We start from the raw sequence: 26,985 nt of genomic DNA, 5'->3' as shown, positions 1-26,985 counted from the left end.
GGTCACCTCTGCTTTGGATTTAGTCAAATGCAGGCATGATGGGTATATGAGGTGTGCTCACATGGCCTATGGAATGGGACTCCATTGTAACCACCTCCAAGTGACCCTTCTTGGAAAAAAGTGCTGGAGAATATTTTCCTTTCTTCCGTATCTTCATCTAATTGTTCAAATCATCCATCCACCAATCCATGCACCCATGTATACATCCATCCATTCATACATCTGTCCACCCATGCATGCATCCATTCATATATTCATCCACCCATGCACGCATCCATTCATATATCTATCCATGCATCCATCCATACATCTATACATACATATATCCATCTATGCATCCATGCATCCATGCATCCATCCATGTATCCATCCATCTAATTATGGTCCTGATCTTGTGTATGCTGTAACCATAGGTAACAAGGCAGTAAATGTCTCTATTTGGATATCTCCTTTTGAAATATTTTTATTTCACTTTTTCTAACAGTAATATAGAAACAAATAATCATAAAAATAAAACTGTAAATTGTCAATTGATTATGTAATAGCACTTGGTATTGCTACAGGGGTAGGTCTTAGATGAGGCCAGGTTATGGCCAGGCCTGTCCAGGCCCTCTAAGCCTCTGTGATTGCTACTGAGGCCATGGAGGCATTGGACATGACCTTGTGGCAGCACAGTGGATAGTTCATGTCTCACCTGGGGGGGGGGATAGAGATGGTTAAGGAGGGAACACCAAACAGGACAGTGAACATACAGTAAGGCAGGACGCTGGCTGAGGAAGGCAGCTAATGTTGCCACAGACCTACAGACATCTCTGCGGGGATTCTACCACCAGAGTGAACAGTTAATGGTTTGAGCTCACCACGGAAGGCAGAGAGCTAACAGACACTAGACTACAGGTAAGATGACAGAATGACTTTCCCTTCCACCTTTTCAGTCTACTCCCCAGCCCCCCATCCTTATCCCAGAATACAATTCTCTTGGGATGAACAACTTAAGTTGAAACATCTAATCTATTCAAACCCTGCCTAGGACAAAGTTTTCCCAGAGAACAAAAGCAGGAGGAAGATGCTGGGTGCTTTCCTATCTGAGCACAGACTGCTCAGTCACATAGTTAGTTGCTGACCATATCCAAGTCGATCACTCTGCTTTGCTTTAAGCTAAGAGCGTCAGTTACTGTAATAACTGGTGACTGTTATGTTTATGAGGTGTGGTCTCATAAAGCCCAGGCTGACTTGGAGAACTTACTAGGTATCATAGGCTAGTCTTGAACTCCTGATCTTCCTCCCTCCACCTCCTGAGTGCTGGGATTAAAGACGTGCACTACCATGCCTGGATAATGATTTAATTTCTTACGCTCAGTTTGGCATTGTTTTTAGAATACAGGATGGTCCTTCTTTCATGTGCTCTCTGTGATGTGGCGAGTGTCACCCAAGGGTCGGGGGTGACCAGAGGCAGGAGGTGATGGGAAATAAAGGCCTCTTGGGACTTGGCAGTGTTTTGTGTAGTCTTGAAGGAAGGGACTGGGGTCAAGGCCTCTGGACTTCAGGGCTCTTAAAAAAATCTTGGCTACCTTGTTCTATCTTTAAAAAAAGAAACAAAAACAGTTTGGCTCTTTGAAATCACAAGGAAGAGGCCATTCAGTATTATCTTTCCATTCCAGTCTGCGTGTGTTGTGTCGTGTGTGGACACAGCTCATGGGGATTATCGGTAGGAAGAAATGTTATATACAGAGAACAGTCAGTATAGACCGCAGAGCCCTGACAAGTGGTAAGTGCTAAGGGTCCGCCATCTGGGAGTTATGCTCCCCTCTCCCCAACCCCAGTACTAGTCATTGCCAGAGAAGAATGAATAGGGACCGAGAGGGAGGGAGGGAGGGAGAAGCTGGCAACTTGTGGGTTTGGCAGAGCATCAGTACCATCTTTTGGAGTTCAAGTTCATTGGCAGAAGATCTAGGCTGGATTCACAGTAATTTCACACCTTAATATTCTATAGCTGTGGAGCAGCCAGGTAACTGGAGGGAAGTCATTGTCTTTCCAGGCTTCACTCTGCCCTTCTGTGCTCATGAGCAGACCTCACTAGACACACCCAGAGTCGAGCAGACCTCACTAGACACACCCAGAGTATGAGGAACTTGTGTTAAGAGGATTGTGGCCAGGTGTGCCGTACCAGGTCTTCCCTGAACTGAAGAGCTTAACATTTTACTGAGCTCAAGCTTGCTGCTAGGGAAAAACTCTCAAAACTAAAGCCCAAACTCTGTGTGGCCTACTCAACTGGTTTTCCATTTGGACAGGATTCAGACAGGTATTAACAAGTTAGCAACGCATTAGTTAACAGTCATGGTCAATTGAAATCCATTGCTTAGATCAGGCACAGTCTTGGGAGAGGCTCAGGATGGAATTTTGGGATCCCTGGGGTCTTTGGTACGGAGGATAAGGTGACAATATCAGGTTCCACCAGGGGACCTCTGTCATGCTCCCTATTATAGAATTCACTTGTGGGAAATCTATCTCCTATCTTGCCTAGTTTAGCCATCAGTGACCAGTAGCCTGCTAGGTGTTCTCCTGGGGTTGCGGGTGGCAGAGAGGTAACTGAAGTGGTTGTAATGGGAGACAGCAGGATACCTGGGTTGCTCTACCAAAGCTATACAAGGTACATATGTCATATATCATATGCCATGGATCAAGCTAGAAACAGCATGGCCTTGTGGCATCAAGGCTGAAGTTCAAAGTACCTGGGCAGAGCTCCTTCTCTGGGATGCTGGTAGCCATTGAAGAGGAGCCTGCATTCCCACTTGTCATCTTGTTATTCCTTTAAGTTTTCCTGTCCTACCACATCCCTGCACAGGTTGCTGAGCCTCCTACATAGGGGCAATTAGAGCTAGCACTAAGAGGGTGGTAACAATACGTGAGAGATGGGTATACTTGGCACAATCTAATCTTCTCAGCTTCCCTAGAGTAGAGCTTTCTATAAGAACAAGCTTTGGCAGGGGTATGGGAGGGGTGTCCCCTTTGGGATTCAACATCATAGCACCAGTGATTCTAGGTCACAGGAAAGTGGGCCATAGAGGGGAAGGCCACAGGGATCCTGCTGAGAGCCCTGCCTTACATAATGTCTGCAGACTCTTTGGGTCTTGAACATGAAGACCCAGGTATACAAAGCTGAAGCCCCTGGCATACTACCACCAGGTCCTGGTGCCTTTTACTCCCAAGACCTCAGGGGGAGTAACTGGTACCCAAAGTACCACTTGGTCTGAGCCTTCTCTCTCTCACCCTTGGCTGTGGTTTCCCTTCCATCCTAAGGCTTCTCAGCAGAGAGAGAACCTTCTGGAGTTGATGTTCATTTTGGTGACGCCAATGAGCTTGAGTGGCATGGAAAGGCTGAAAGAGGATGCCAGCGGGGAGTCACAAAAGAGGTCGGACAGCTCATCCCGCTCCTCCAGCTCAAAGGCGGCATCGTTGAGCATCCTCCGGTGCAGGCGGCAGGTCTGCTCGATCTTCAACTTGTTGATGTCTCCTCGGAGGCGCATGAGCTGCCTGGCCAGCTGCTGGTCCTGGAGCCGCATCTCTGCCTGGAAGGGGAGAGGCCAGACTTGAGTCAGCAAGGTGCATGGCGGTCGAGTGCAGCTCTGTAAACTCTGCTGAGGACACTCATTAATAGGGATCCTAACTGATGTCATGGATCATCGACAGGTCCATCTAGTGACGGCACACTTCCTGGCCAGAGAGGTGAAAAGACTGCGATGGAACGGGATAGTGTTGTTGCCTGATGAAGTTTTGTGCCAGGCTAGCGACTATGTCTAAGTCTTTCTCTGTGCCAGTCCTGGCTTAAAGTTCCTTTCCATCCATTCCCATCCTTTGGTGTTCAAGGGGCTCAAGGGGTTCAGAAGGAGGGAGACACCAGATTTGGTAACATAGCTTCTGGGTGGGAAGGGGCATGTGATGGGGTGGACAAAGGTATTTTCCACTGTGACAGTCCCAATTAGATCATGTATGTGGGCTGCCATAACATGCTCTATAATTTGAACGGTCATACGTTTTACATTATATTTTGGTCATATCCATTTACCTTCCTCCAGCTTGCCAGAGTATATGCCCACTCTTATAAATCCATGTCCTTAAAAAACAAAAAACAAAACCAGAAACCCTGACTCCAGTTAATGCTGCCCATCTATCTACACATGAGTTTTGGGCCATCTACTGGGGTGTGGGATCGGACCAGTGGGCACATTCTTAAAGAGGTGTGGCTATCCCTCCTTCTGCAGCCTGCTATTTTTTTTTCTTTCATCAGATGTCTTACAATTACTCACTGATACATTTTTTATTTTAAATAAAGGTTCCTAAGAGCCAATCATAAAAATGAGCTGATATTTATAAGCTGTTTTACTATGAACCAGGCAGAGCTAACACACTAGAGCTAATCCTCATGATAGCCTATGGAGTAAAATTCTTACTATGTCACAAGTCACAGATGGGGAAGTTAACGTCAACTGTCAAAAGGCCCTTGGTGGTAAAGCTGAGATGGGAGCACAGACTGTGGGTTGCCAGGAGACTGACAACTCAGTTCTGCCTCTTAGGTAGAGGGAGTCTGGGAGATCGAGCTGGTCAATGCTCAAGGACCCTGTAGAGGGTTTCTGATATTTTCAGCACCTCTATTTCCCATTAAGAACGGGATGCACTGAGAACAGCTCTCAGCAGTACTTTTCAAAACCCATCTATATACCAAACCCTGTGGTACCTCAGCCTCCCCAAGGTACCTGCCGTGAAGGTCTGTATTTTGCAAGTCAGGATACTGCAGCTCAGAAGGCTTCAAGGTGTCCCTCAGCCTGTCACAGGACTGTGACTCAGCAGAGAAGGAATGTAACTATGGTCTCCCTAGGCTTCGTGGGCAGCCAGGTTCCCATTTACAAAGCTTTGTCACTAAGACAGGCCACCAGCTGTTTCCACTTGACCTGAAACCCAGTCCCATCCTGACATTTCCTCTGCCCACGCTGGCAAGCTGCTGTTGTTTCAGTACTTTTGTGTCCTCAGACTTGGCTCTGTGGCCTACCAGGTGCCTGGAGCCAAAAGAGCCCTAAGATCCAGGATGGACTCCCAGTGGTTATGCAAATGAATGCAAATGTTCTCATTCACCGTTGGGTCTGGAATACAGAGCAATTGCCTTGGAGAAAATTAGTGAGCATTCAGTGTTCTCTCTGTGGTTCTCTGTCTCTCTCTCTCTCTCTCTCTCTCTCTCTCTCTCTCTCTCTCTCTCTCTGTCACACACACACACACACACACACACACACACACACACACACACACACACAAATATTTTTTTTTCTAAAATGTGAAGGGCTAAGACTCCCAAATTTAAAACCAAAATGACAAATCTACACTTATCATCTTGGTGCAACCGTAGCCACCACCCAACTCCAGAAATTTTCCATCTTTCTCAACTAAAATATGTACTCATTTAAAAAAAAGAAAAAGAAAAAAGAAATAAGGACAATTCCCCATCCGCTTCCTCCGGCCCCTGACAAGCCCATCTCAGTTGCCTGTCTCTTCCTCTACACCCCCACCCCCACCCCCGCAGGATCTATTTTGTGTTTGTGCTCTTACTTCATTTTCCATCATGCTCTCCCGGTCCACATGGCTGAGAGTCATTTTATACTAAATTTCCTTAACCATGCCTAAAGGACACAGGTCACCGTAGATAGTTAGGATGGCAAGATGTCCCCCAACCCCTGGCTCCGGGCACTTGAGGTACTTGACCTGTACTGTTTCCTCATCAGTTCCTCAACCCCGGGCCAGAGGCATCACATTTATTGTCTTACAGATGAGAAACCTGACTCAGGCCCAGCCCTCCTGGGAATGGTGATATTCTGACACCACCCGAGTCCTGTACTGGTTCTCCTAGGGCCTGGAGGCAGCAGACTTCTTGGGGAGATCCTGTTGTGAGCGGGGCTCCTCTCCTGCTATCTAAACCAGTCACTTATGCTCCCTGAGCTTCTGCCTCCACTTCTCCAAGAAGGGGCTGATGACGTTTCCAGATCAGACAAGAAGCTGTATGTACCGGGAAGCTGTACTGGCTGACTGCAGGGCAGTAGCTACCTGTGGCCAAGTGCTTCCCTCTAAGCCAGGCCAAGACCCACAGGAACACCTAGGTTGGATCACCGGTCCTAGACTCCAGCCTAAGGAACTCAGCTCAGCATGGGTTGACTCCTGTCCTCTAAAGCACAGGGTAGAATGCACTTATTTTCCATCCCTCCCCCAGGGTGGCTTGTCCTGCTTCTGCGGAGACAGGCACAGGCTGGATTCAGAGGTGTGGTCTGTTCATCCAGTAATCCCATAATCGGGCCACAGTGCGGGCTCAAAGGGTGGCGATGCCACAGATCGGGGCCAGGATTAGGGTTTAGGAGAATGGTAGGGAGAGGGTCTCCAGGGACCTGAGGCTTTCCGAGAGAGCCAGTGCTGTTGTTCAGACTTCTGTTGCCTGTGGACACTGGTGATTTTGCGACAAATGAGAAGATTCTTAGGAGAATCAGCTCGTTTCTTCAGGTAGATGGCAAACCCCCAAGGGTAGGATTATCTAATTAAACAGTAATTATAGGGCTCTGAAAGAGAAGGGAGAGGTTTCCTGACTTCAGAGCTCACTGTGGAGTGAGGAGAGGTGATAGAGATGCTGAGGGAAGACAAGGAAGAAAGCTAGAGAGGAGGGGAGAATCCGGAACAGAAAGCTCTCAGGTGAACGTGCCCTGCTTACTGGAGAAAGATCACACTATGTGCTCTCCTGGGGACAAAAGTCGAGCTCATAACTACTCCGAGCTGAGGGCAATGACGATGGAGGCTGTAGAAATCCTTTGCATGTCCTGAATGAACGCAATGGTTACCATATGACCAGGGGTTTCACTCACATCAACTACAGGCAAGGACTCCAAGAGAGAGAGACCTGTGACCCATGTTCACAGTGGCACACTCCAACTGCAACATAGATGAACACAGTCTATCCACGATCCAAATGCTACCCAAGCTTAGGGAGGAGGAGATCGGAGACTTGTCACAACATAAATGAACCTTGGGGCCATTATGCTGAGTGACATTAGCCAGATACAAAAGGACAAATATGTGACCCGTGTGAGTGGAGCAGCCGGAACAGTCACATTCTGAGACAGACAACAGAAAGGTTTTGCAGGGTGTGGAGACAGGGAATCAGTGTTTAACGGTCAGGTCAGCACAGATAGAAAGAGAATACCAAGATGAAAGACATGTGTCTAGTCCCTAATGCTGGAGCGCTTTCAGGTGCTATCTCAGGCTGAGAGACTCCATTTGTCTCTGATAGATGCTGGGAAGAATTGGTGCGAGGGCCAGGAACTCAGCATGTGTGAAGGGGCAGAGCCCGTTCCATTTCCACATGGTTGGGCAACAGAGCCCTAATTCTTGAGGATTGCAAGCAGTCTTTGTATTCTGCCGGGGTGTTTGTCTAGCTTCACCTAAAGGTCAGCCATTGTTACAATAAGACACGTATAATGTCAGACATTGTTATCATCAGTATTGTGTTGGAGTCTGTGTAGAACCAGGACAATGCAGCACACTTTAACCTTAGTTTGACCCCTGTGAATCCTGGATTGCCAAGGGTAGAAGGAGGCAGGTGGTATGGGTAAGGTGTCTTGCTCACTGGAAACTTGAGTTTCTGGGAACCTGTAGAAGGAAAAGCTCAAAGGTTCCCAGAAGCAGTTCCACATTGTGAATTGGTTTCCAGCGGAGTTGTGGACTCAGGTGGAGGTGGGCATTTGCTTCATGGAGAGATTGTTTCTGCTAGGAGGGAGGTACTGGGTCACAGAGTTGGGAATAGCCTCTCCTGACAATGTGGAAGAACAGGGAGAAATGGGGGGGGGGGGGAGCTGTGATCTGTAGCCCCAGTACAACAAAGCTGGGCTTGAGGCCACACACCTGTGATTCTAGCCCATGGGAGGCTGAGACACCAGTTCTAGGCTAGTTCTAAGCTAGTTTGAGATGTATAATTAGACTCTGTTTTAAACAACAAAAACAAACAAACACAAGCCCACAGCAAGAAACCACCTCACCCCAGGTCAAATGACTACTGTCAAAAAGATAGGAAATAGTAATGCTAGTTTACAACAATTTAATATATGTTTCAGAATAACTCATGGAGAAGTTGAGTGTTTCTACCACAGAACAGGTAATACATGAAAAAGTGGAAATGCTAATTTTGGTTCAACTACCACATACTCTATCTAACTGTACTAACCCACAAGCAGGTCAACATATGTTGATTTAATTATATATATATATATATTAATATATATATATTAAGTATAATTATATGTATACATATATGTATATGTAATATATGTATACACACAAATATTTCAGAAAGGGATTGTCTATCCTACAGATATGCTCAAACTGAACTAGCCCTTTTGATACTTGAGACTACCATGGCTGGGCTCTGTGTTAGCATAAGATACCTCCTCATATGGAGTGAAAGAATTACTTGGAAAGAAGGCAAAAATGGAGTTGACTTTTGGAGAATAACATGGCAAATGCCAGGAGCTAGAAGGATATGCTGAGCAAGCAGAAGGTATCTTCAAGCTTATTGACCGGAGGAGCAGTGGATACAGCAGCCATTTGGAGTGTGGGCTCTGAGGCTGGGCAGATGTGAGTTCAAATCCCCATATGTTGATACTCAGTTCTCTCATCTGTAAAATGGGGGTGCTAATCCTATCAGTAGCACCCGCCTCAGAAGGACACTGTGAGCATCAGGTGTCCTGACAGAAGGAAACACACACAGCACTGATCCTGGCCTTTGCCTCCTCCTCTTTATCTTCCTTTCTCAACAGCCTGACCGGTGGGTATCTGTCACCCCATTTTACAGTATGCCTTTTACAGCATGTGGCCCAAGATGTGAACATGTGATAGGGCTCTGAAACAAGAAAGAATCCTGGCCCCTGAGTCAAGTGGGTGCCATTCTATCAGGCTGAGCCACCCGCTTGGCTGTCACTTAAACCCTCTGACCTAAGACTTCTGGTCTTTCTGAGCTTCTGTCTTCTCCTTTGGAAAGTGGGAAGAGCAAACAGTCTCAAGCTTCTGGGAGCACCCTATGAAAGCGATCTGGGAGCACCCTATGAAAGCGCTCTGGGAGCACCCTATGAAAGCGCTCTGGGAGCACCCCATGAAAGCGCTCTGGGAGCACCATATGAAAGTGCTCGGGGAACACCAGAGTTCTCCCCCCCCCCACCCCCTGCATCATCACTCACCTCCACTCCACACAGAGAGCATGATCTGCCATCTAGTTGGGTGTCCAGCAGATAAGATAATGGGAGCTGGTGTTATATGTGCCAAAACCATGTGCTTGCCAAGATTTACCACTAAGAACCCCTGCTAGTGATCAAGCTGAGGCCACAGGGCATCACCAGAACCCAGGTCTCCAGCTCTGACACACAATGCCCTGCCTGGTTAGTACCTGTCAGCTTCCTTTTTCTGTTTTCTAACAACTATAAACACCTTCTGCCTGCAGGGATCCAACACCTGCAGGAAACTAACAGTGTAGGTGCTATGGATTCTCAGGTTCTCACCACACAACCTGGGAGATTAAGGCTTTTGCTTTTGTCTGCCTCTCACAGAGCTGAATGTGCTCTGGCCCCTGTTTCTTATCTCCTTGTCTGTCAAGGGCACACTTCTGAGCAAGACCACAGAGCCAAGATGGAAGGTGATTGTGAGACACTGACGGTCAGTCTGGTCAGTCTGTCAGTAGCTCAGCTCCAAGCCCACACCTAAGTTGGTTCCCTGACCAAAGGAAGCTACCAGGGCAACTGAAATTCCATATTTAGGGACAAGGAACTGACAGATGCCTGCTGTCCAGAGCCATAGCCTTTCTGCTAGGATAAGATCCTAGTGACAGAGACCTAAAATCAATCTACTTCTGAAGCAGAGGCAGGAGTATTTCAAGTTCAAGACCTGCCTGGACTATAGAAGGAATGCAAGGTCAGTCTGCAACTTAGCAAGACATTGTCTCAAAAAGCATAATAAATAGAAGGGGATATAGTTCCATGGAAGGGCACTTGCATAACAGAAGAAGAAAGGTCTCTAAATCCAATCCCCAGGACTACAGACAACTTCGTGTTGAGTTGGGTGTTTAGCATTGTGGAGGTGGGAAAGCCCACATACTGACTTCAGGATTATAGAATCTCATCCAGTCTGCTTCCCTGGACGTGTAGTTGAGAAAGTATAAATTTGCACAGGAGTCTGACAAATGAGAAAGAGGGTAGGAGTGCCCAGGGACAGAGAAAGCTTGATTCCAAATTTAAATAAATATGGCATAATAAAGGTTATGCAAACTACTTCCACTGGGGCCTCAAAAATAGGTGGATTTCAGAGGCACCTTGATGTTGAGCAATGGATATATTAGCAAAATATCACGAAGCTTCGTTTTAACTGAAACAGACCGAGGCAAGCCTTCTAACTGTGCTGCTTCAAACCAGGTATTTTAAGAGCTGCCTCTGCTGGTGTCTGATCTTGGACAGGGCAGAATTGGGCATGGGAGTCCTGAACCCAGCACTGGAGCTGCTGCTAGCCTCCGGGAGGGCACTGCTAAGCAGGTGGGGTTTCTGCACCCTTGGGCTGGGGATGCTTAGGAAGAGCCTCTTTACTAAGACCCTTTGCTGTCTGAGCTTGGCTTTGTGGGGCTGTTAAGTCATGGACAGGGTGTGGACTCAAGCTTGGGAAGTCCACGATCTGTCTTCTGAAGACTCTTCACAGTCCCTTGGGTCTCTTTCCACTCCTTGGTACTCTAGATGTAGCTTGGCATATGACATTTAGTGTCCCTTGGGACATATTGGAAATTCCAAATCCCAGACCCCATCCCAGACCCACAGAACACAGTGTCCACCCTTAAAATAGACTCAGGGGGCTCTGGATGCACACTGGAGTTCCAAGGCCCAATGGCATTTCCAGCATGATCAGTTGGGCCTTCCCCAGTCGGGTGATCTGAGCCTCTGCTTGGTCACTCTTGGTCAGGTTCACTGACTCCCAGGAGCTTCATCGAGCTCATCTGTGTGATGGGAGCAATGACACAAGTGCCAGGACCTTTGTAAGACTGAGTGGAACTTAGGGATTCTCATTCAACCGAGCTCAGTTTTAGGGAAACTGGCTACTAATGGAGGATGCTGTATTCTGTAGCAACAGTTTAAGACTAGCATTGGCAAAGTGATTCTATGGCCCAGGGTTTGAATACCAGCTTCCTCATTCCCTGCTGTGTTCCTCTCTTGAGTCTTTTGTCCTCTTAAAAATGAGAGTTTGTGAAGGCCAAGTCACACCACGGCAATGAGACATGCACACAGTGAGCACCATGACACATCTGTCATTCTACTACTCATCGTTACTCACCTATGGTCACCCAGGAGAATAGAAAATGTCATAGGTGAAGGCATGTTACTAACGCACATATTTCTTGTGCCCACATCAGACAGCCTTTGGCAACCAAATTAATCCTGACTATGACTGTCTTGCCCTGGGCTCCGACAGGCTGAGTTACCTGAATATGGCTGGCCTCCTCCTCTTAGCCAGCACACTCTGGGTGGGGTACCTTGCCATGCTTGGTTTGATGTGTCCTGGCAATGGGTATGAGTATGCCCCATAGATTTCAGGCATCACATCCTAGATGTTCATCATATCCTGAGGCATTGGGATCTTTCCAAGGCTCCCCCTGGTGCCTTTCTATCTAAAGGATGCCAGAAGCTGTCCAAGAAGGAAGCCCCTACTGTTTTCCGTTCACTCAGAGGAAAATTTTCTCTACTCCCCACTCCAAAGGAGAGCCCACAAGGAATGTGGATTTATTTAAACAGTAAACAACTCAGCTCCTAGAAACAATAAATACTCAAATGAACCCCAAACCAACAAATTGCATCCTTGGCTAATGAGAATATTTTTTTTGTTGTTCCTCTGTAAAGACAGATCTAAGCAGTTTAGCTTCAGGAATTCAGGATACAGCTTTTAGGGTCTGTGTCCTGCCCACCTCTCCACCTCTCATGCTCCTGTGGAGCACCCTGTAGTCACGCAGCAAGAATCCACAGGAGCCCTGTCTTCTGAGAAAGCCAATAGCAAGTATACCATGCTCGACCCTAGCAGCATACACAGGGGAACAGTGTGTTCTGAGCAGCCTCAATATCAACTAAAGCGGTTCTGAATTAATCAGATGTCCAGCCTAATGAGCTGCCACCACCCCCAACTCCAATGCTTTCTTTCAGCCCACAAGAAATCTCAGGCCCCAGTGGAGAGATGTCTTGCAGGACTCACCAAAACAAACCAAGCAGGCCTCTGCTTTCCTGTTGGCTGGAGAGTTACCAGCAGCTCTGGAGGGCAGCTGGCCCTTGACTGCTGGCTCCTTGGAGTCAGATGGCCCTGGAGGTGACTCAGGGAAGCAGCTGAAGCTTGGGGGGAAGGTTTTGTTTCAGGTCTGGGTCTGCTGAGAAGCCACTGTGGGTGGGGGACCTAGTGCTTTTCCTGGGGCAGGATGGGACAACATTCCATCTCCTTTCCTAGGATTTCTGTGGTGGGGAGAGGCTCCTAATGAGAGTCTGTTTTTGCCTGTGGGCAGTAAAAGGATCCAGCTGCTGCTCCCTCAGCATCTTCTGTCCTTGCTCACTCCTCCCGACTGGAATGCCCGACCCACCCTGACTTCTGGGCAGATTCTTACTCGACATCCTTTCACCCCAAAGCCTTCACCCCAAGCATGATCAGTCATGCGCCCTCTTCTGGAGGTTCTCTACACCTTGAATTATTAAACAGCACTTCCCATGCTGAGCCCCAGTACTTACAGCTATGAACCCCAAGCTCAGCGCCCTTCTCAAAGTTGGCCACCCAGGGAGACCCACCATCCCAGCTATTGTCAACTTCCAGCTCAGGGAAAGAGGCCATTCGCTTGCTCAGTGAGTGGTGGTCCCCAATCCTGTAGGTAACTGGGATGGATGGGGAGAAGTTCAGGTAAACTCTGGGGCTCCCTTAGGTGTCCAGGAATAAGAGTAGGAGACCCCAATGCTGGTGAGGAGAGGGTAAGAACACATGTGGGCTCAGATCCTTGGGCTAATGCTTGCTTCCTCTAGATCTTTGATTAGAGGCTAACTGAGCCCCGTGTATCCACTGAAAAATGACATCTCCCCTTCACCTAACAGGAAGTCGGATGTGCAATGGGAAACAAGCAGAGATGGGAGGACAAACATGATGTGGGAACACAGCAGAGTCAGACAGAAAGATGAGGGAGGAGACATGCATGGCACATACATGGGCCTCTTGGTGGGCAGCCACTCACCAGTTCCTTTCTGAGCCAGGCTATAGCTTCATCGATACTCTGGAAGCCTTCCAGCTTGCCCGTGGTCAGTGGCCTGTCACCCCTGCCGGCACTCGCGGAAGGTGGGAGAAGGTCTCGGGGCTCCTTTAGAGGCATCAAAGGCTCTCCACCCCCACATGCTCCCTGCTCCAGACTCGCCTCTTGCTGGGCAGCTGGCCTTGGGAAAGGCCATGTCTGCTCTTCCAGCCTGGCCTGCCATTCCAGGTAGGAAGGTCTTCGGGTCTCCAGCCTCAGCTTCTCAGTGAGGGCCTTCAGACTGAGGAGGTGGTCATCAGGAGGTACGGCTGCCCCGGCTGGCCTGTCTTTCTCACTCACTTCTTCCACTTGGATCTGGGGCACAGACATTCTCTAGTCCGCCCTGGTAGCCAGACATGGGAGGTGGTAGGGGGCCGCTCGGGAGGTTTACTGGGTAGCAAGGTCAAGTCCTGCTCCTTAATGGTCTCATACGGCTGCAGCCATGGCGCCTGAAGGCATTGTTGGGATGGGAGTGAGTCTCACGGCGTGGCAGCACCTGGCGCCAAGCAAGGCTGTAGCGTGTGCCTCTCAGAGCAGCTGTGAGACTCAGGGTCTATGATTTGTCCTGTCGTAATCCTGTGGCGGCCATGCTTCACAGAAGGCAGGATCAGACAAGCATCAGCAGGAAATCTTTGGGACAGCCTCCTCCTCCAAGATCTCTCTATGCTTGCTGGAGGTGTACAGGTCAAAGCCAAAGGAAATGCAGAAAGTAGGCCTGCAAGGAAGAAAATAATCATATCAGCCCAGGTCTCATTCCCCAAGATGGGAAACTGAGGCTCAGCAAAGGGACTTCTATGAGCCAGTTCTTGGCAAGAAGTAAGGCGATTTCACAGCCTTCAGGCAGAGCAACTGATAAAACTGGACAGAGCTTTACTGTCAGTAAAACCATTCTACCTCTCTGAGCCCATAGAAGACCTTGCAGCGAGTGCAGGTTTGTTTTAACGCCCAATTTACAAAGCAAGAACCTGCGTCTCCAAGAAGCCAAGTGACTCACCACAATAGATCCCTCAGCAAGAAACAGGGGGAAAGGCCAGCTGGACACAAGTTTCTCCTCTGGGCAGGTCCTCACAGCCAGCTGACCAGCCAAGTGGGATCCTACACAGACTCAGGACAGGTGTCTACTGCCTCTAGCCACCCTCAGACCCATTACAGCCCCACCCTTCATTCACACTCAGCTTCCGGCTCCAACAACAACACCTCACCTCATCTCATCAGAGGAAGCAAATAAACCCGCAGCCGCGGCAAGCAGGAGCTGCCGGCAGGAGCTAGACTGGGAAACTGAACAGACTGGTGACTCACTCTTGTGGAAAGATGTTTCTCCCATTCACCTAGACTGCCCACGGGGCAGCAGCACCTTGCAAGGGATCCAGGCTGTGCTCTGAGCCGATCAGCTTGGCTCTAGTGAAGGGTATAAGCCAAGACCCTTAGCCCATCATATCAAGGCATAGCTGAGTTAGAAGCAGATCCAAGTCTCGCGGCTTTAGCATCTCACATCTGGGGAGATCTGGGCAAGGACAGATTACAGTAGAAGGCACATGACTTGAACTTGGGTTTGAAACAGATCTCTGTTGAGGTCTAAAACAGGAATGAATGGATGTGGAAACGCATCCAAGATAAGGCCCAGAAGAAGAGCTATAGGCTCAGCCTCTTGGAGCATATGCTGTCCTCATGTGGAAAAGAGAAGAGATGGAGCTGCTTATGGACTTGTGTGTGTTTTAGCTCCTGACTTCTTGGTGACACAAAAAGGTCATGCTGCCTCTACACAGGCACTATCTCCACCCCAGGAGGATCTTCTTTCCTTCTGAGACTGTTACATCGTTACATGGCCCAAGCCAGCCTTCTTTCCATTAGTGTAGCACACTTGAGCTATGGCTGCGTTTCTTAGGGAATGGGTGGGAAAACAACTTGTCTTTCTACCTGTTGAAATGCATGAAATTGTTTCTGCATTTTAGTGGTTGCCAATCAAATCGGTATTAAAAAGTTAAAAGAAAAATTCCCTAATCCAAAGAATTCATTCAGGGTAATACCTTATCACAGTGGCAGGAACTAGGGATAGATGGAGGTGAAGATTCAGTAGACCAAGATGGGGGCGATGTGGGAGCAACTGGGGGCCATTGAGGGAGGATGTGGGGTTCTTCTTGCCAGGTACACAGATCCTCAGGAAGGTGAGAGCAGAGCTTTCTGCTCAGGACCGCTCCTACAAGCCCGGACTGTGAGGAGAGCAGACCAGAGCCCTGGGTGCTGTCCTCCCTAGGGTCTGAGGCTACCCGCACCAGGGCATCATTAGGAAGTGAGAACAACATTCCAGCCCACAGATAGCAGAGAAACCCAGTTTCATTTCTTGCCTTCTCTGGGCAAGGTAATGGTACCCTGAGAATCCTTGATTGTCCTGAGGGATTCTGAGCCCATTATGCTGGCCCCAAGGCTACCCCAGCAGCAGCCTCAGTTTCCAGAAGCTCCAAGCACATAGCTAGAAAACCTTCTTTTGAGATGCTGAGCTGGGGATCTGACCCCAGGCTAGCCGAGCCTCCGGCTGGCTCTCTGCATAAGGGGTTGAGACTACCCACCTCTTCACATATGCTCTCTCTTACTATGCCAGGAAGGCACAGCAACTCTTAACACTCTGCCCCTGTAGTTTCCCATGGTTGCCTTCCTCAGATCTCTCCAAGTGTGAAAACTTGGGAGTGGCTTTCTGGGGCCCTTCCCAGGCGCCTGCTGTCTGCTTTTGTACTGAGATGCCAGCCTTCATTCTAAGTACACCTGGGGCAGCTGAACCCCAGAAAGCTTCCTTCCTCAGACAAGGGAGCTCTCATTACAGCCAGCCGAGCTTTTTGGAGAAAGTCCAATTTAGACAGGCTGATGAGCAGTACCAAATCCTGGGAGAGTCCGCACAGGCAGGAAGGCCTTCCTACTCCTGCATGCTCCTGTGTAGGGGGTGGCAACCTGCAGGGTGAGGTAAGGGTCTTCACTCCAGTCTCGCTGTGTGGCTTTGTTTTAATGACTGCTTCTGACTAGACCCAGAGAAGGCTTGAACAAGAGCTCAGTGAGATGAGTTAGCCTAGGGGGCCATTGATTTACTATTTTCATGGGCTCTGTGAAGTACAGGGCGTACCCTGACTCTCTCCAGCTTTGCCCTCATCCAAGAGGCAATGGAGAGAATGGGTACTACCAAGTAGGGAGCACAGAGATCAGAAAAGTGAGGTGCTTCCATGAGCAGGCTATAGGTAGCTGGGACCTGGGCACACAGCGTCATCTGGTTTCAGACAGTTTCTTTCTGTCCAGCTCAAAGCCAAAAGGCAGCTTTGTCGGGCCTGTGGCTTCAGGACCACTCTGTCCCTCTCCATCGTCCTCAGAGATGTTGGATACAACCAGAACTCGTACACTTTGCAGACTGGCCTCTCCAAATGCAAACACTAGGTGGTCCTTGGGTTAAAACAGGAACAAAAAACAAAAAAAGTTCCAAAGGATTTCAGCATGATGTCTGCCTCTGTTCAGGGTGTCGATGACTGAGAGCATTTGAGGCTTAACCAAGGTAACAGAGCTGTTAGCTCTGCACCCCACATACAGGAGGTCTAGATAAAATTGCATTTTAAAAGGTTGTAAAGTGGATGAAACCCATGGATGATGCCACATTCCAGTCCTGTCACCTCACTGCTGCCCTGAGCTGTCATTTTTGGGTCCTTGACCTTTTGGGTGACTTGAGTTGCCTCTGTTCTTTGGCATCTTTCCTTGGAAACCAAATGGCCCTGGTATCTGAAGGAGGAATCTATAAGTGGGTGTAGGAGTTGGCCTGGAATGTTACCCACACAGGCCTGGAGAGGCGCCAGGAGAAAGGTTCAACTGCCCAGTGAGTGGGCACTTAGCTAGATTCGTCCTGAGCGGGTGGTGAGGTCCTGGATGGGTGTTTGGGATAGGTGCCATCCATGGGCGGGCAGAATGGCAGCAGGGCCCTTCTGTTTTTGTTTGTTTGTTTGTTTGTTTTTGTTTCTTGTTTTTTTTAAATACTAGAATGCTCTGAAGCCTGGGTTCAGGAAGAGCCCCCTGACAGGTTGAGCAACTGTACCAAGGACTCACCTCTCCTAGAGTCTCCTGGAGCCAGTAAACTGAAGAGGAAAGCAGGAAGCCAAAGACCACTCCCAGACCTGGGGCCCAGGGCACCAGAAGAAAGCAGACGATCTCATAATCCCACCGGGATCAGGTATGCCCCACACGGCAGATGTCCCATTGGTAGCAGGGACAAGCCTTGCAGGTGTGCCAGTGTCTCCGAAGAAATGATGTGTGGGCCTGAGGACCCACTCTGCACACATGGTTGCTGTTCAAACATGCTCCAGGCTTCCAGGATAGTAGGGGAGGCTTTGCCAGCTGTGAGCTAATTCCTGGGCTGCTGGAGGAGGTGGGTGGGTAGAGCTCCATCCGTCAGCCAACACCTTGTCTCGTTATGAGCTAATGTGTTCATCTGGTAAGGCTTCAGGCCCACTTCCCCAATTTGGTTCCTGGTCAGAGGAAGTCTATGGGGTCTGTTGACTAATGTTCCTCTAGACTCTTTCCACTGGGACCCATCATTTCCTCTACACACACACACACACACACACACACACACACACACTGCTACTCCTGCCCCCTTAGATCCCATGACTTTGTATGGCTGTTTCCTCCCCCTCCTTTCTCTACCTCAGTTCTTAGGGATTTGAGGCCCTTTTCCTTCCGGGAGATCTCTTTAATCTCCACTGGCTGGGTGGTGTGCTCTGGTGATGACAGCACACAGGAAAGCAATGATGTCACCACAGGATTAGCTAATACTTACTCAGAGCAACCACACTGGGAGTCATCCTAAAAACTAAGCCGATCCTAACGCAGAGATGCACATAGAAGTCTAAGATGCACAAGTTATTGTTCCCGTCATACTTATGGGGAGACCGAGGCCCAGGTAGGTGTAGTCTCTTGCCTACGGTCACAGAGTTAGTCAGTGGTGAAGTTGGGACTTGAGCCCTTGGTGTCTGCGTTTAGGCTATCTCTTAATGGGTGGGTTTCTTGCCCCTCTTATAACACAACACTTGTACCAGAGTCTTCTTTTTTATAAGGTTGATTGTATTTTATGTATATGGGTATTTTGTCTGCATGCATGTCTGAGCACCCCATGTGTGTAGTGCCTGAGGAGGCCAAGAGAAATTGTCATATCTCCAAAAAGTAGAGTTACAGATAGTTGTGAGTCACCATGCAGGTGCTGGGAGGTCAACTTGAGTCCTCTGGAAGAGCAGCCAGTGCTCCTAACAACTGAGCCATCTCTCCAGCCCCTAACAAGGCCTTCATGATAGTTTCCCTCTGCCACACTGTGATGTTCACAATGTGAACCAGGATTTTGATCTGAGATCCAGAACTTAGCATGGTGCTGCCCCTCTGTAACCAAGCCAGAATGAGTGGGCACATAGAGCAGACCCCTGTCTCTGTGGCCTGCACTTGCTCAGGTGTGTGCCAGTTGAATGGGCTTGGAGAAGCAGAGGTGTGGCTCCAGGGCTTCCTGTGGACATCCCCTCTATCTGTCCTCAGAAGCCACCACGCCTACCCCTTCCCTGCCCTGCCTGGGAAGTGTCTGAACAAGAATATGTGTGTAACCCATGTGACTGGATGCAGGTGTAAAACCTCCCCTCCCCTCCTCCACGCAAAACAGGCAACAGCCTCAGCTTGGGCCATGTTCTGGGACTTTGAACGGAAGCAGAGAGGACTCCCTTGGTGCCCAACACTGACTGTATGAGGTCATTTCTACTTGGCACCTTCTCCTGTCCTCTGTCCTCCAGAAAGACCTTCCAGCTTGCTTTAAGGAACCCTACTCCTCAGCTCTTAAGCCGCTGACACCTCTCACCTCAAGTGACTTAACTGAGCTGATAAGAGCACTCCTTCCCCCAAGCTGGCCTTACTCTTAGAAGTCACTGGGGTTGCTAGCCACTTGCTATCACAGGGAGACCATTTACTGGTGTCTAACACCAAGTTCACAAGACAGTTTGAGTCCCCCAATTAGACCTTGTTAGAAGCCTGACTGCTGTGGAACACTGTGTTCTGGGGCATGACAAGACTGTTGCCATCTGAACTCTCAGCAGCTGATATTACCCACGGAAGACCCATACAAGACTGGGCTCATCCTCCATCACGGGAGGAAGGAGCTTGTGAAGCCCTACCTCTCCTCAAGCAAATGCACAATTAATAATTGCTAGAGGGAGCCTTTTCTTCAGTGGTGGCCCACGTTCCCACAGGGAACTCCAAATGTTCCCCAAACTCCATCGGCTCACTAAGCTATCTTGGTGAACAGGCAGTTATTCAGCTCCCCACAGCCCACCACCTAGGCTTTGATGACATAGCCCTTCGGGTTATCCTCTGAAACCTAAGCTACTTCCAGCTGGATGCCCGACAGAACTGGCTAGCAGAAACTCATAAGGAGAGGAAGGAAAAGAACGTGGTGAATGCTCACTGAGATTTGGCTTTTGTTTGTTTCTAGGCAACAACTAACCTCCTCCTTTGCTGTCTGTAGGGAACTCCATGTTGTGTGGAACCAGAGGCAGGCCTGCTACCCATTGTGTTTGTCCTCTGGGACCACAGGACCACCCCCAGTCCCCTTCTCCTGCCAAGGCCCTGCCTACTATATTTAAGCATGTGACTTGAGCTTGACCAATCAGAAGCTCAAGCCTGGGCTCTGAATTTGGAGTGTGTGAGATCCAGATGAGGAGCCAGTGAGAATTCACATGTGGCCACTTAGGTGCCAGTCCCAAGACAGTTGTGAAATGCAGAGGTCTCTGAGACAATGGTCTCTACTAAATAACCAGGGCCTGGCTCTGACTTCTGGTTCTGCCCTGCATCCACCAGCTTTCTACCTTGGCCCTTGCCCCCTCTCACTTCCTATGGCTGTCCAGTATTGCTACCACCTTCCTGCTTTCTGTTGCCTATACTCAAGAGCCCTGGCTAGAGTCAGGGCTGCACAGCTCATTTACATAAGCAAGCAATGCCATGGAATGTCATGACACCCCAATGGCCCTCTTCTCCCATATCTCCCTGTATGCTGAGAACTAACAGGATAAGAAGTCACCTTCTTCTTAGTGATTTTTTTTTTTTTGCTGAGTCTGTCTGCATTCGTGGTTGTTTCCTACTTCACAGTCGACAGCAAGTGGCACCTGGTGAGGACAGGGTGACAGTTTACCATCTGTGGCTCTTTATACCTCCTCTGCTCCTTCTAGCAGAAAATGCCACCCAGGGGTCATTGAGGAAGAAGACCTGCTCTGGGTCTTCCCTGACAGGCTGCTGCAGGACTCCCAAACTGGGGCAAACGTTTGTATGTCTGGCCAGGCTGGATGGCTGTTTGGAGATGTGCCCCTCTTTGTCTACCTCAGCAGGATGACACTTCCCACAGCGAGAGTTGCTCAGGAGTGGTCCTGCTGCTACAGCTCACCTCCTATAGCTGTGCTCCATGGATCTGAGCCTCTTGTAGCCCTGCACTAGTAGGATATTCTCAGAATTGACTCCTGATGTCACCTGGAGACTTTCCATGCTGCCTGAGAGAGGTACAGGAACCCTAGCATTTGGGGTTGACTTTTCAAGTTGGAAACAGAAGACCCATGCCACAAAACCCCAGCCCAGGAACACTGGCAAGGGTCTGCGATCTTCATCCAGGAAAGGAGGCACATTATTTAGAACATAGGTAGAGATGGGTGCCCTAGGCTCAGCACAGGCAGGGCACCAATGATAATAATTTCCAGAGGGCCTTAACACAGTTGAGCCTCAATTGTTCTGACTCTACAAGGTCCCTGTAAGGATGCAGAGCATGGGTCTTGGGAACAGGGTTCTGCTGGGGAGAGCTGAGAGTTCTCTATCTTCTGCCAACTTCCCACTGATGCCCACCATCCCCCTACTTCTCACCCACTGATGCCTACCCCTCCCCCATCCTCACCTTAGGTCCAAGAACGCCTGGTCATGCTACAGTATACCAGGTATGCTGTCTCCTTCTAAGTGGCCCCTCCCTTTGTGCCCTTGGATGTTTCTCTGGGGCTCCACTAGTATCGATCATTTATCTTCTATCGTACATCTTGGATCCCACCCGAGCAATTGTGCTTCTAGGTATTATTAATAACACTACCAAGCTTCAACTACCTATCAAGCCAGACACTCTGAAAAAAAAAAAAAAGCACTTCATGAGCTTGAGGACCTGCGATTGCATACTCATTATATGTGGAAACTGAGGCACAGAGATGAGAAAGAACTTGGAGGACGAGTGTTGGAACTGGGTGGGTGTGAATAGAATGATGCCAGCAGGGTTGAGCTGGGGGCTAAGCTCTCTCTTCTTATATATCTCAACAGGACGGGGCTCATCTGTCCTCTGGTAGACAGCTGTCCCGGAGATAGACGGCCCAGCTCCTGAAGTCTAGTGGTACTGTCCCCACCTCAAGGGCCACCTTGACTGTGATTACATGCCACATACATGCAACGAGTAAGGCCAGGGTCAGGTCTTCTAGACTGCCTGGTTGGGCAAAGTGAGTTGGGGACTGAGTGACCAGCCTAAGGCTTAGGCTGCCTTCATTACAGCCCACCACAGCCTCCCATCACATTCCTGGGGCTGCCGCACTGTTTTCTAGAACATGCTATCTGGACATGGCTGGCTACTTCCTTTCTGAGTCCCACCCATGTAGAAAACTTTCCATCGGCTGGTGTGACTTAGTCATTTAGAGAAGATTCCGGAATGAAGAACTGGCCACACCAGGGGTCAAGCCTCCTCAGGATCCTCCTTAGTAAGGCAGGTAAGAGGAATGACTGTCATCTTCAGCGAGTCTGGCTTGCACACTCCAACACTGTCTAGCTGCCCAGGCCTGTACAGCTGAGCCAGGGCAGGCCTGGTCAGTGGACAGAGACTCACCCGAATACAAGGAAGTCTGTGTTCCTCTGCTGAGTGTTTTGCATGTCACCAAGCGACAAACTCCACCAGAAAGTTGTGACCAGGCGAAAGGCAATGTCTTTGACCTTCCCAGTCAACATGCTAGGGCATGCAGCCCCCACAGCCCCCTCTGCTTCTACCCACAGACTGTGCTCTGAGTGGCCTCCAAGGCTGTAGAGTAGAGGGCAAAGTGGGCTGAGTTCACAGCCTGCACATACTTCTTGTCTCTTAATCAGGTCTGGGCTCCTTCTCTGAAGAGGAAGCTGTCATAGAGCCATGGGGTGGGTGGAATGAGGAGGGAAAAGACAGTCACTGGTCTCTACCGTTTTTGTTTTTGTTTTTTTTTCTTCAGATGATGGAAGAGTTATAGATCTGGGCTTCATGAGCCAGGCAGGCTTATCTGTTCAGGTTTAATGATAAACCTGATGCTTATCTTGCATGGGGTGGGGCGCTCCTATCTAACTCACCCATGCTGGAAGGTGTGCTCTGTAATATGACCATCCGTGCTTGGCAGACATGCTTCAGTATTGACTAGCTGGGGATGAGAGGAGGGAACACAGCCCCACCCCGCATCCCCCCACCCCGCCTCAAGCTGCTGACACAAGCTAGGCACTGCCCAGAGCCCTTTTCCTCCTCTTTGGAGTTGCCATGGTGACTGAAGCAGGAGGGACACCCGCTGATCTGGCCCTCTGCCAGTCATCTTTCCCCTTCCCAGGCCCATCTTTAATCCAGCTCCTAGTCAGTGTTGATGGAAGGATCTGAAATGGGGTGTCCCTGGCTGCAGCTGTGGGCAGGGAGGGGGCTAGTTGTGTTGGGGTGTTTGTGTGTGTGTGTGTTTATTTTATTGGCTGTGGAATGGCTGTTTTTTTCTCTCCCCACCCAGCCGTGTGTGTGTATGTGTGTGTGTGTGTGTGTGTGTCTGTATGTGTGTGTATCTCTGTGTGTGCATTCACATGTGTATGTAGTATGGTGGTTGATGGCTGTCTTGTTGGATGTGTGTGAACATGAATGAATAAGCTGTCTACCCAGGACACTGATGAAGCCATCTGAATGCTGCCTGGACAGTTCCTTCCTGCAACAGAGCACCATGAAAATCCATTCCTTCCTTCCAAAGAGGCTGGTGTCTGTCTCTGGGCTCAGAATCGTCCTCTGTAAATAGGCTTTGCTGTGGGAACACTTGAGCTTGTGGAAGGTTCTGCCACATGACTCTTGAAACTTGTAAAGTGTAGCAACTGACTTCTGCCTATATGTAGGGAGCTGGCTCGTTCCTGAACTGAGAGAGAGGTGGTCCTGATGCTAGGCCTGAGGACTCCAGTGTGGGAGGGCAAGAAGATGGCACAGGGTCCGATATAAGTGATGGGGGCTATGGGGCTGCAGGGACAGCACCTGGCTTGGGCAGCCTCAGGTATTTTTCCCTTGGCATCCTAGCATTTCTAAGGGAGACAGAAATAAGAGCTCAGCCTGGGAATGGGGATAAAGACATCACATCAGCCCAAGCCCACCTCCTTGGAGAGACATGACCAGAGAGCTGCTTCTGAGCTCTCAGTGAACACACAGTGTATGCACTGGCCTCTGCTTCTTTATGGGACAGCGTCTCAAACCATAGCAGTCAGTGGGCTGGTGACCACATTTTGGAGGCACAGGCAATGGAACCCACTTACCTGCATTTTCCCAGGGACCTTCACCCAGAAAGGCTTGGTTTGCAGTGTCCTGTGTGAATGGCTGCCCCTGCACTTGGGATCCAATGTTTCTAGCTGTATACCTGAAATAAGATTATCCATAAACATTTTCAAACCACACTGCCATTTATAAACTGTTTTTTGTGGCCTGGGAGATAAAATTTCCTGAAAGCTAGACCCCATAGAAATCCCAAACCTCAGAGAGAGAGAGAGAGAGACATCATGAGACTGGCCTAGGATCCCATGGCTCCATTAGTAGAGCTAACTAGACTCGAACCTGAATCTTTAAACTCTAAGCAGAGTCCTGCTTTCATTGTCTAAGAAATGGGAAGGCTTGTTTCACCACTCTGAGACACTGATGAGGGAAGAATCTATTACAAAAACTTAGAAAGACCTTTGCAAATGCAAAGTGCTAGGTCCGTGCTGAATAATTGATAGGCTTGGCTCCACAGGCCTCCTGCAAGATGCCTGTGAGTTTGCTTTCATTTTGCCCAGTGGAAAAAAGTTGCTAAGAAAACCGCTCCAAGAAAGCTGTGTGCGTTCCTATGGATCTGGGAGGGGTCATGACTCCCAGGATCCATAAGCTAATTTACATCATTCCTGAAAGGAAGGCAGAAAGCATGGAGCTTCGAGGAGGAGGGGGAGGAGGAGGAGGAGAAGGAAGAGAGCTAGTCTCCTCATCTTGTCCCCTCTGTGGCCCTGGGCTAGGGCTTCTCGGCACATGGGGAGGAAGGTACCTGAGAGGCAGAATAAGAGGGCAGAAAGGAGTCTTGAGAAATGAAGAGAAGGAAGGGGGTCCTCCTGGAAAGGCAGACAGTCTGTCACTGTCTCAGCCAACCACCCCACGTGACCACAGAATTCCCTCCAGAGACCACAGTGGCTCCTAGGAATCAGACACAGACTGACCTTAGGAGCAGTTTGTGACTATTAAAGCAGAAGGCAGCTGAGGTGTGTCTCCCAGCTACAAGAGCAGTGCATGCTTCCCAGGAAACTCAGGTACCACTTCACAGTTAAGGACACAGTGGCCCACTGGAAAGCGTCCCAAGTGGCATTTGTCCCTGGCCCCGAGACAAGGCAGTTAGGCTTATTCAAATCTATGATAATAGGCTCCAACTTCAAATAAGCAAAACCAACAAAGTCTGGTTCAAGCAAGAATCTGTTCTATTTGTTTTCTATTTCATTCTGTGAGCTCTGGAGGCCCAACTGTTTTTGCAAGGATTTCTTAAGAGGATTCCTGGTGCACAGTGTGTCTGCTTGAGTACAACAGCTCTACATGTTACCTGAGTATGCCGACTGCTCAGAGATTGGAGGGTCTTAGGGTGGTTTCTTTGAGATTGGATGGGACACAGTAAAGGGTACAGTCGGGTTACAGTTGGTCTAAGCTGGGATATGAATGTCCAAGGTGACCAGCAATAGGAGCATGCTGTGCCCACAGTGGGGTATGGAGAGGTTCTGTGTTCTAAGTGCATGAAGACAGATGAGAAATGGGGGTGTGTAACCTGCTCCCCATCCTGTCAGCCGAAGCTGCACCTGATGGGACATATCAGGAAGGGATCTGGTGCGTCAGAGAGATACAAGACAGGGATGGGGCAGGAGATGCTGGAGCCTGACCACCAACCACCTCTGTGATATTGAATGATAAACCCAACATCTCAGGCTTTAGTGTCTTCCCCATAAAACAAGATCATAGCAGAACCGATGGTCTAGGAAGATCAAATGAGATAAAGCATGTGTGGTACTGACGATACCTCTAATTAGACTGCCTCCCCCTGCCCTTGACTGGTGTTCTCCTTGGCCTGTCCCCTGGGAAAGCAGCTTCCCAACCATTACCATTCAGCAGCGCATGTCTGTGTGTTCTAAGACAGGCAGAGCACCAATTCAATGTCGCCTCTGGCCAGATTCTTTGTTCCTTGAGGGAAAGACCACCTTTATAACATTCCTCTACCTGATGCTCTTCTTGATCCTAAAGGGGGCTTTGGAGGTAATGAGAGGTGTTCTGGGTGGTTTCACCAGGCTAGCTGTCCCCAGCTGCATTCAAATGGAGACTCCCTCCTTCCATGGTTCACTGGGTGGGAAAGCCCCACCCCTTCCAGAGGTAGCAGTGCAGGTGTGCCGATGTTCTCTCTGGCAGCAGAAGCATTCAGTGATCAGCAAAGCAAACATGTTCTTTTTTTCCCCCCCTGATCTTTTGAAGACAGAGGTATTCCAGAGGGGTGGGTTGACACATGAATTTGAAGGACAGATGGACTTGTAAACTAAAAGTATCTAGGGAGTACTCCAAGGAGGAGATGGTCAGGGTACCAAGAAGCAGATGGCTGGGATGTTGGAAAGCCCCCAGGACAGGCTCACTGGATCTGCCAGCGCTTTGGAAGTAAACGCATCAAAAGATGCCCATGTGTGGGCAGAACTTGCCATCCTACTGGCTTTCACTCAAACTTGATAACAGGCTTGCAGCCCGCCATGTTTTCAGCAGCTGCTACCAACTGATCAACAAGACAGATGAGGCAGCTCTGGGTCTGGAGCAGCTGCTGTCTGACTATTTAGTTTGGTCAGGCTCAGGTCTGTCTTATGTTCCCAGGGTTCCACATCTGTGCATACTCAAAGACTAAGCATCTGATGTCACTACTGACCTGGTGATAAGTAGGGGAAATAGGCCTACCCCATGGCCTCCTGGTCATACAGGTCCTCATCAAAACTTGTTCAAGGTTTTTACTCCCACTTTCTCAGCCGAGGTCCTTCTGGCTGCCATTGGTCTGTCCCTAGGCTCTGTTCAGAGGCTCTGCTGACCTCTTGGAATGAGGAAATACAGACCAGCCTTTAAAAGTTGGCGTAGTAGCCACTGTATAGGCTGAGGCCTGGATTCATGCAAATTTGCCCTTCAACATGAAAAATGAGATTTGACCCAGGTTTGCCTTACAGGTCCCATTGTAACACATCCTGGGATCCAGTATCAACCAGCTCCCACATTTGATTCCGAGTACCCTAAAAAGAATTTTCAGCCCCAGTGTGAAAGGAGGGCTCAGTTGACCTCTCTG

At 49.2% G+C, this 26,985-nt stretch overlaps 1 protein-coding gene across 3 annotated transcripts in view; it reads right to left on the bottom strand.

Annotated features, from left to right (window-relative positions):
• Positions 1 to 443: 443 nt before the first annotated feature.
• Positions 444 to 26,985, bottom strand: part of Fam167a (family with sequence similarity 167, member A) — a 29,109-nt gene continuing 2,567 nt past the window's right edge. Inside the window, exons 2-4 of one of the 3 annotated variants that reach the window (NM_177628.4) lie at positions 23,933 to 24,033; positions 13,307 to 14,075; positions 444 to 3,569 (exon numbers count right to left, since the gene is read on the bottom strand). In NM_177628.4, coding sequence (NP_808296.2) covers positions 3,306 to 3,569; positions 13,307 to 13,690 — 648 coding nt within the window. In that variant the 5' untranslated portion in view covers positions 13,691 to 14,075; positions 23,933 to 24,033 and the 3' untranslated portion in view covers positions 444 to 3,305. Of the gene's footprint in view, positions 3,570 to 13,306; positions 14,076 to 17,434; positions 17,947 to 18,031; positions 18,087 to 23,932; positions 24,034 to 26,985 lie in introns of those variants that run through there. The other 2 variants (XM_006518878.4, XM_006518877.4) reach the window with 2 other exon arrangements.

Source organism: Mus musculus, chromosome 14 (assembly GCF_000001635.26).
Source record: "Mus musculus strain C57BL/6J chromosome 14, GRCm38.p6 C57BL/6J".
Lineage (NCBI taxonomy): Eukaryota > Metazoa > Chordata > Mammalia > Rodentia > Muridae > Mus > Mus musculus.
Note: the sequence above shows the minus strand (reverse complement) of the source record. Positions and strands in the feature narration are given on the sequence as shown.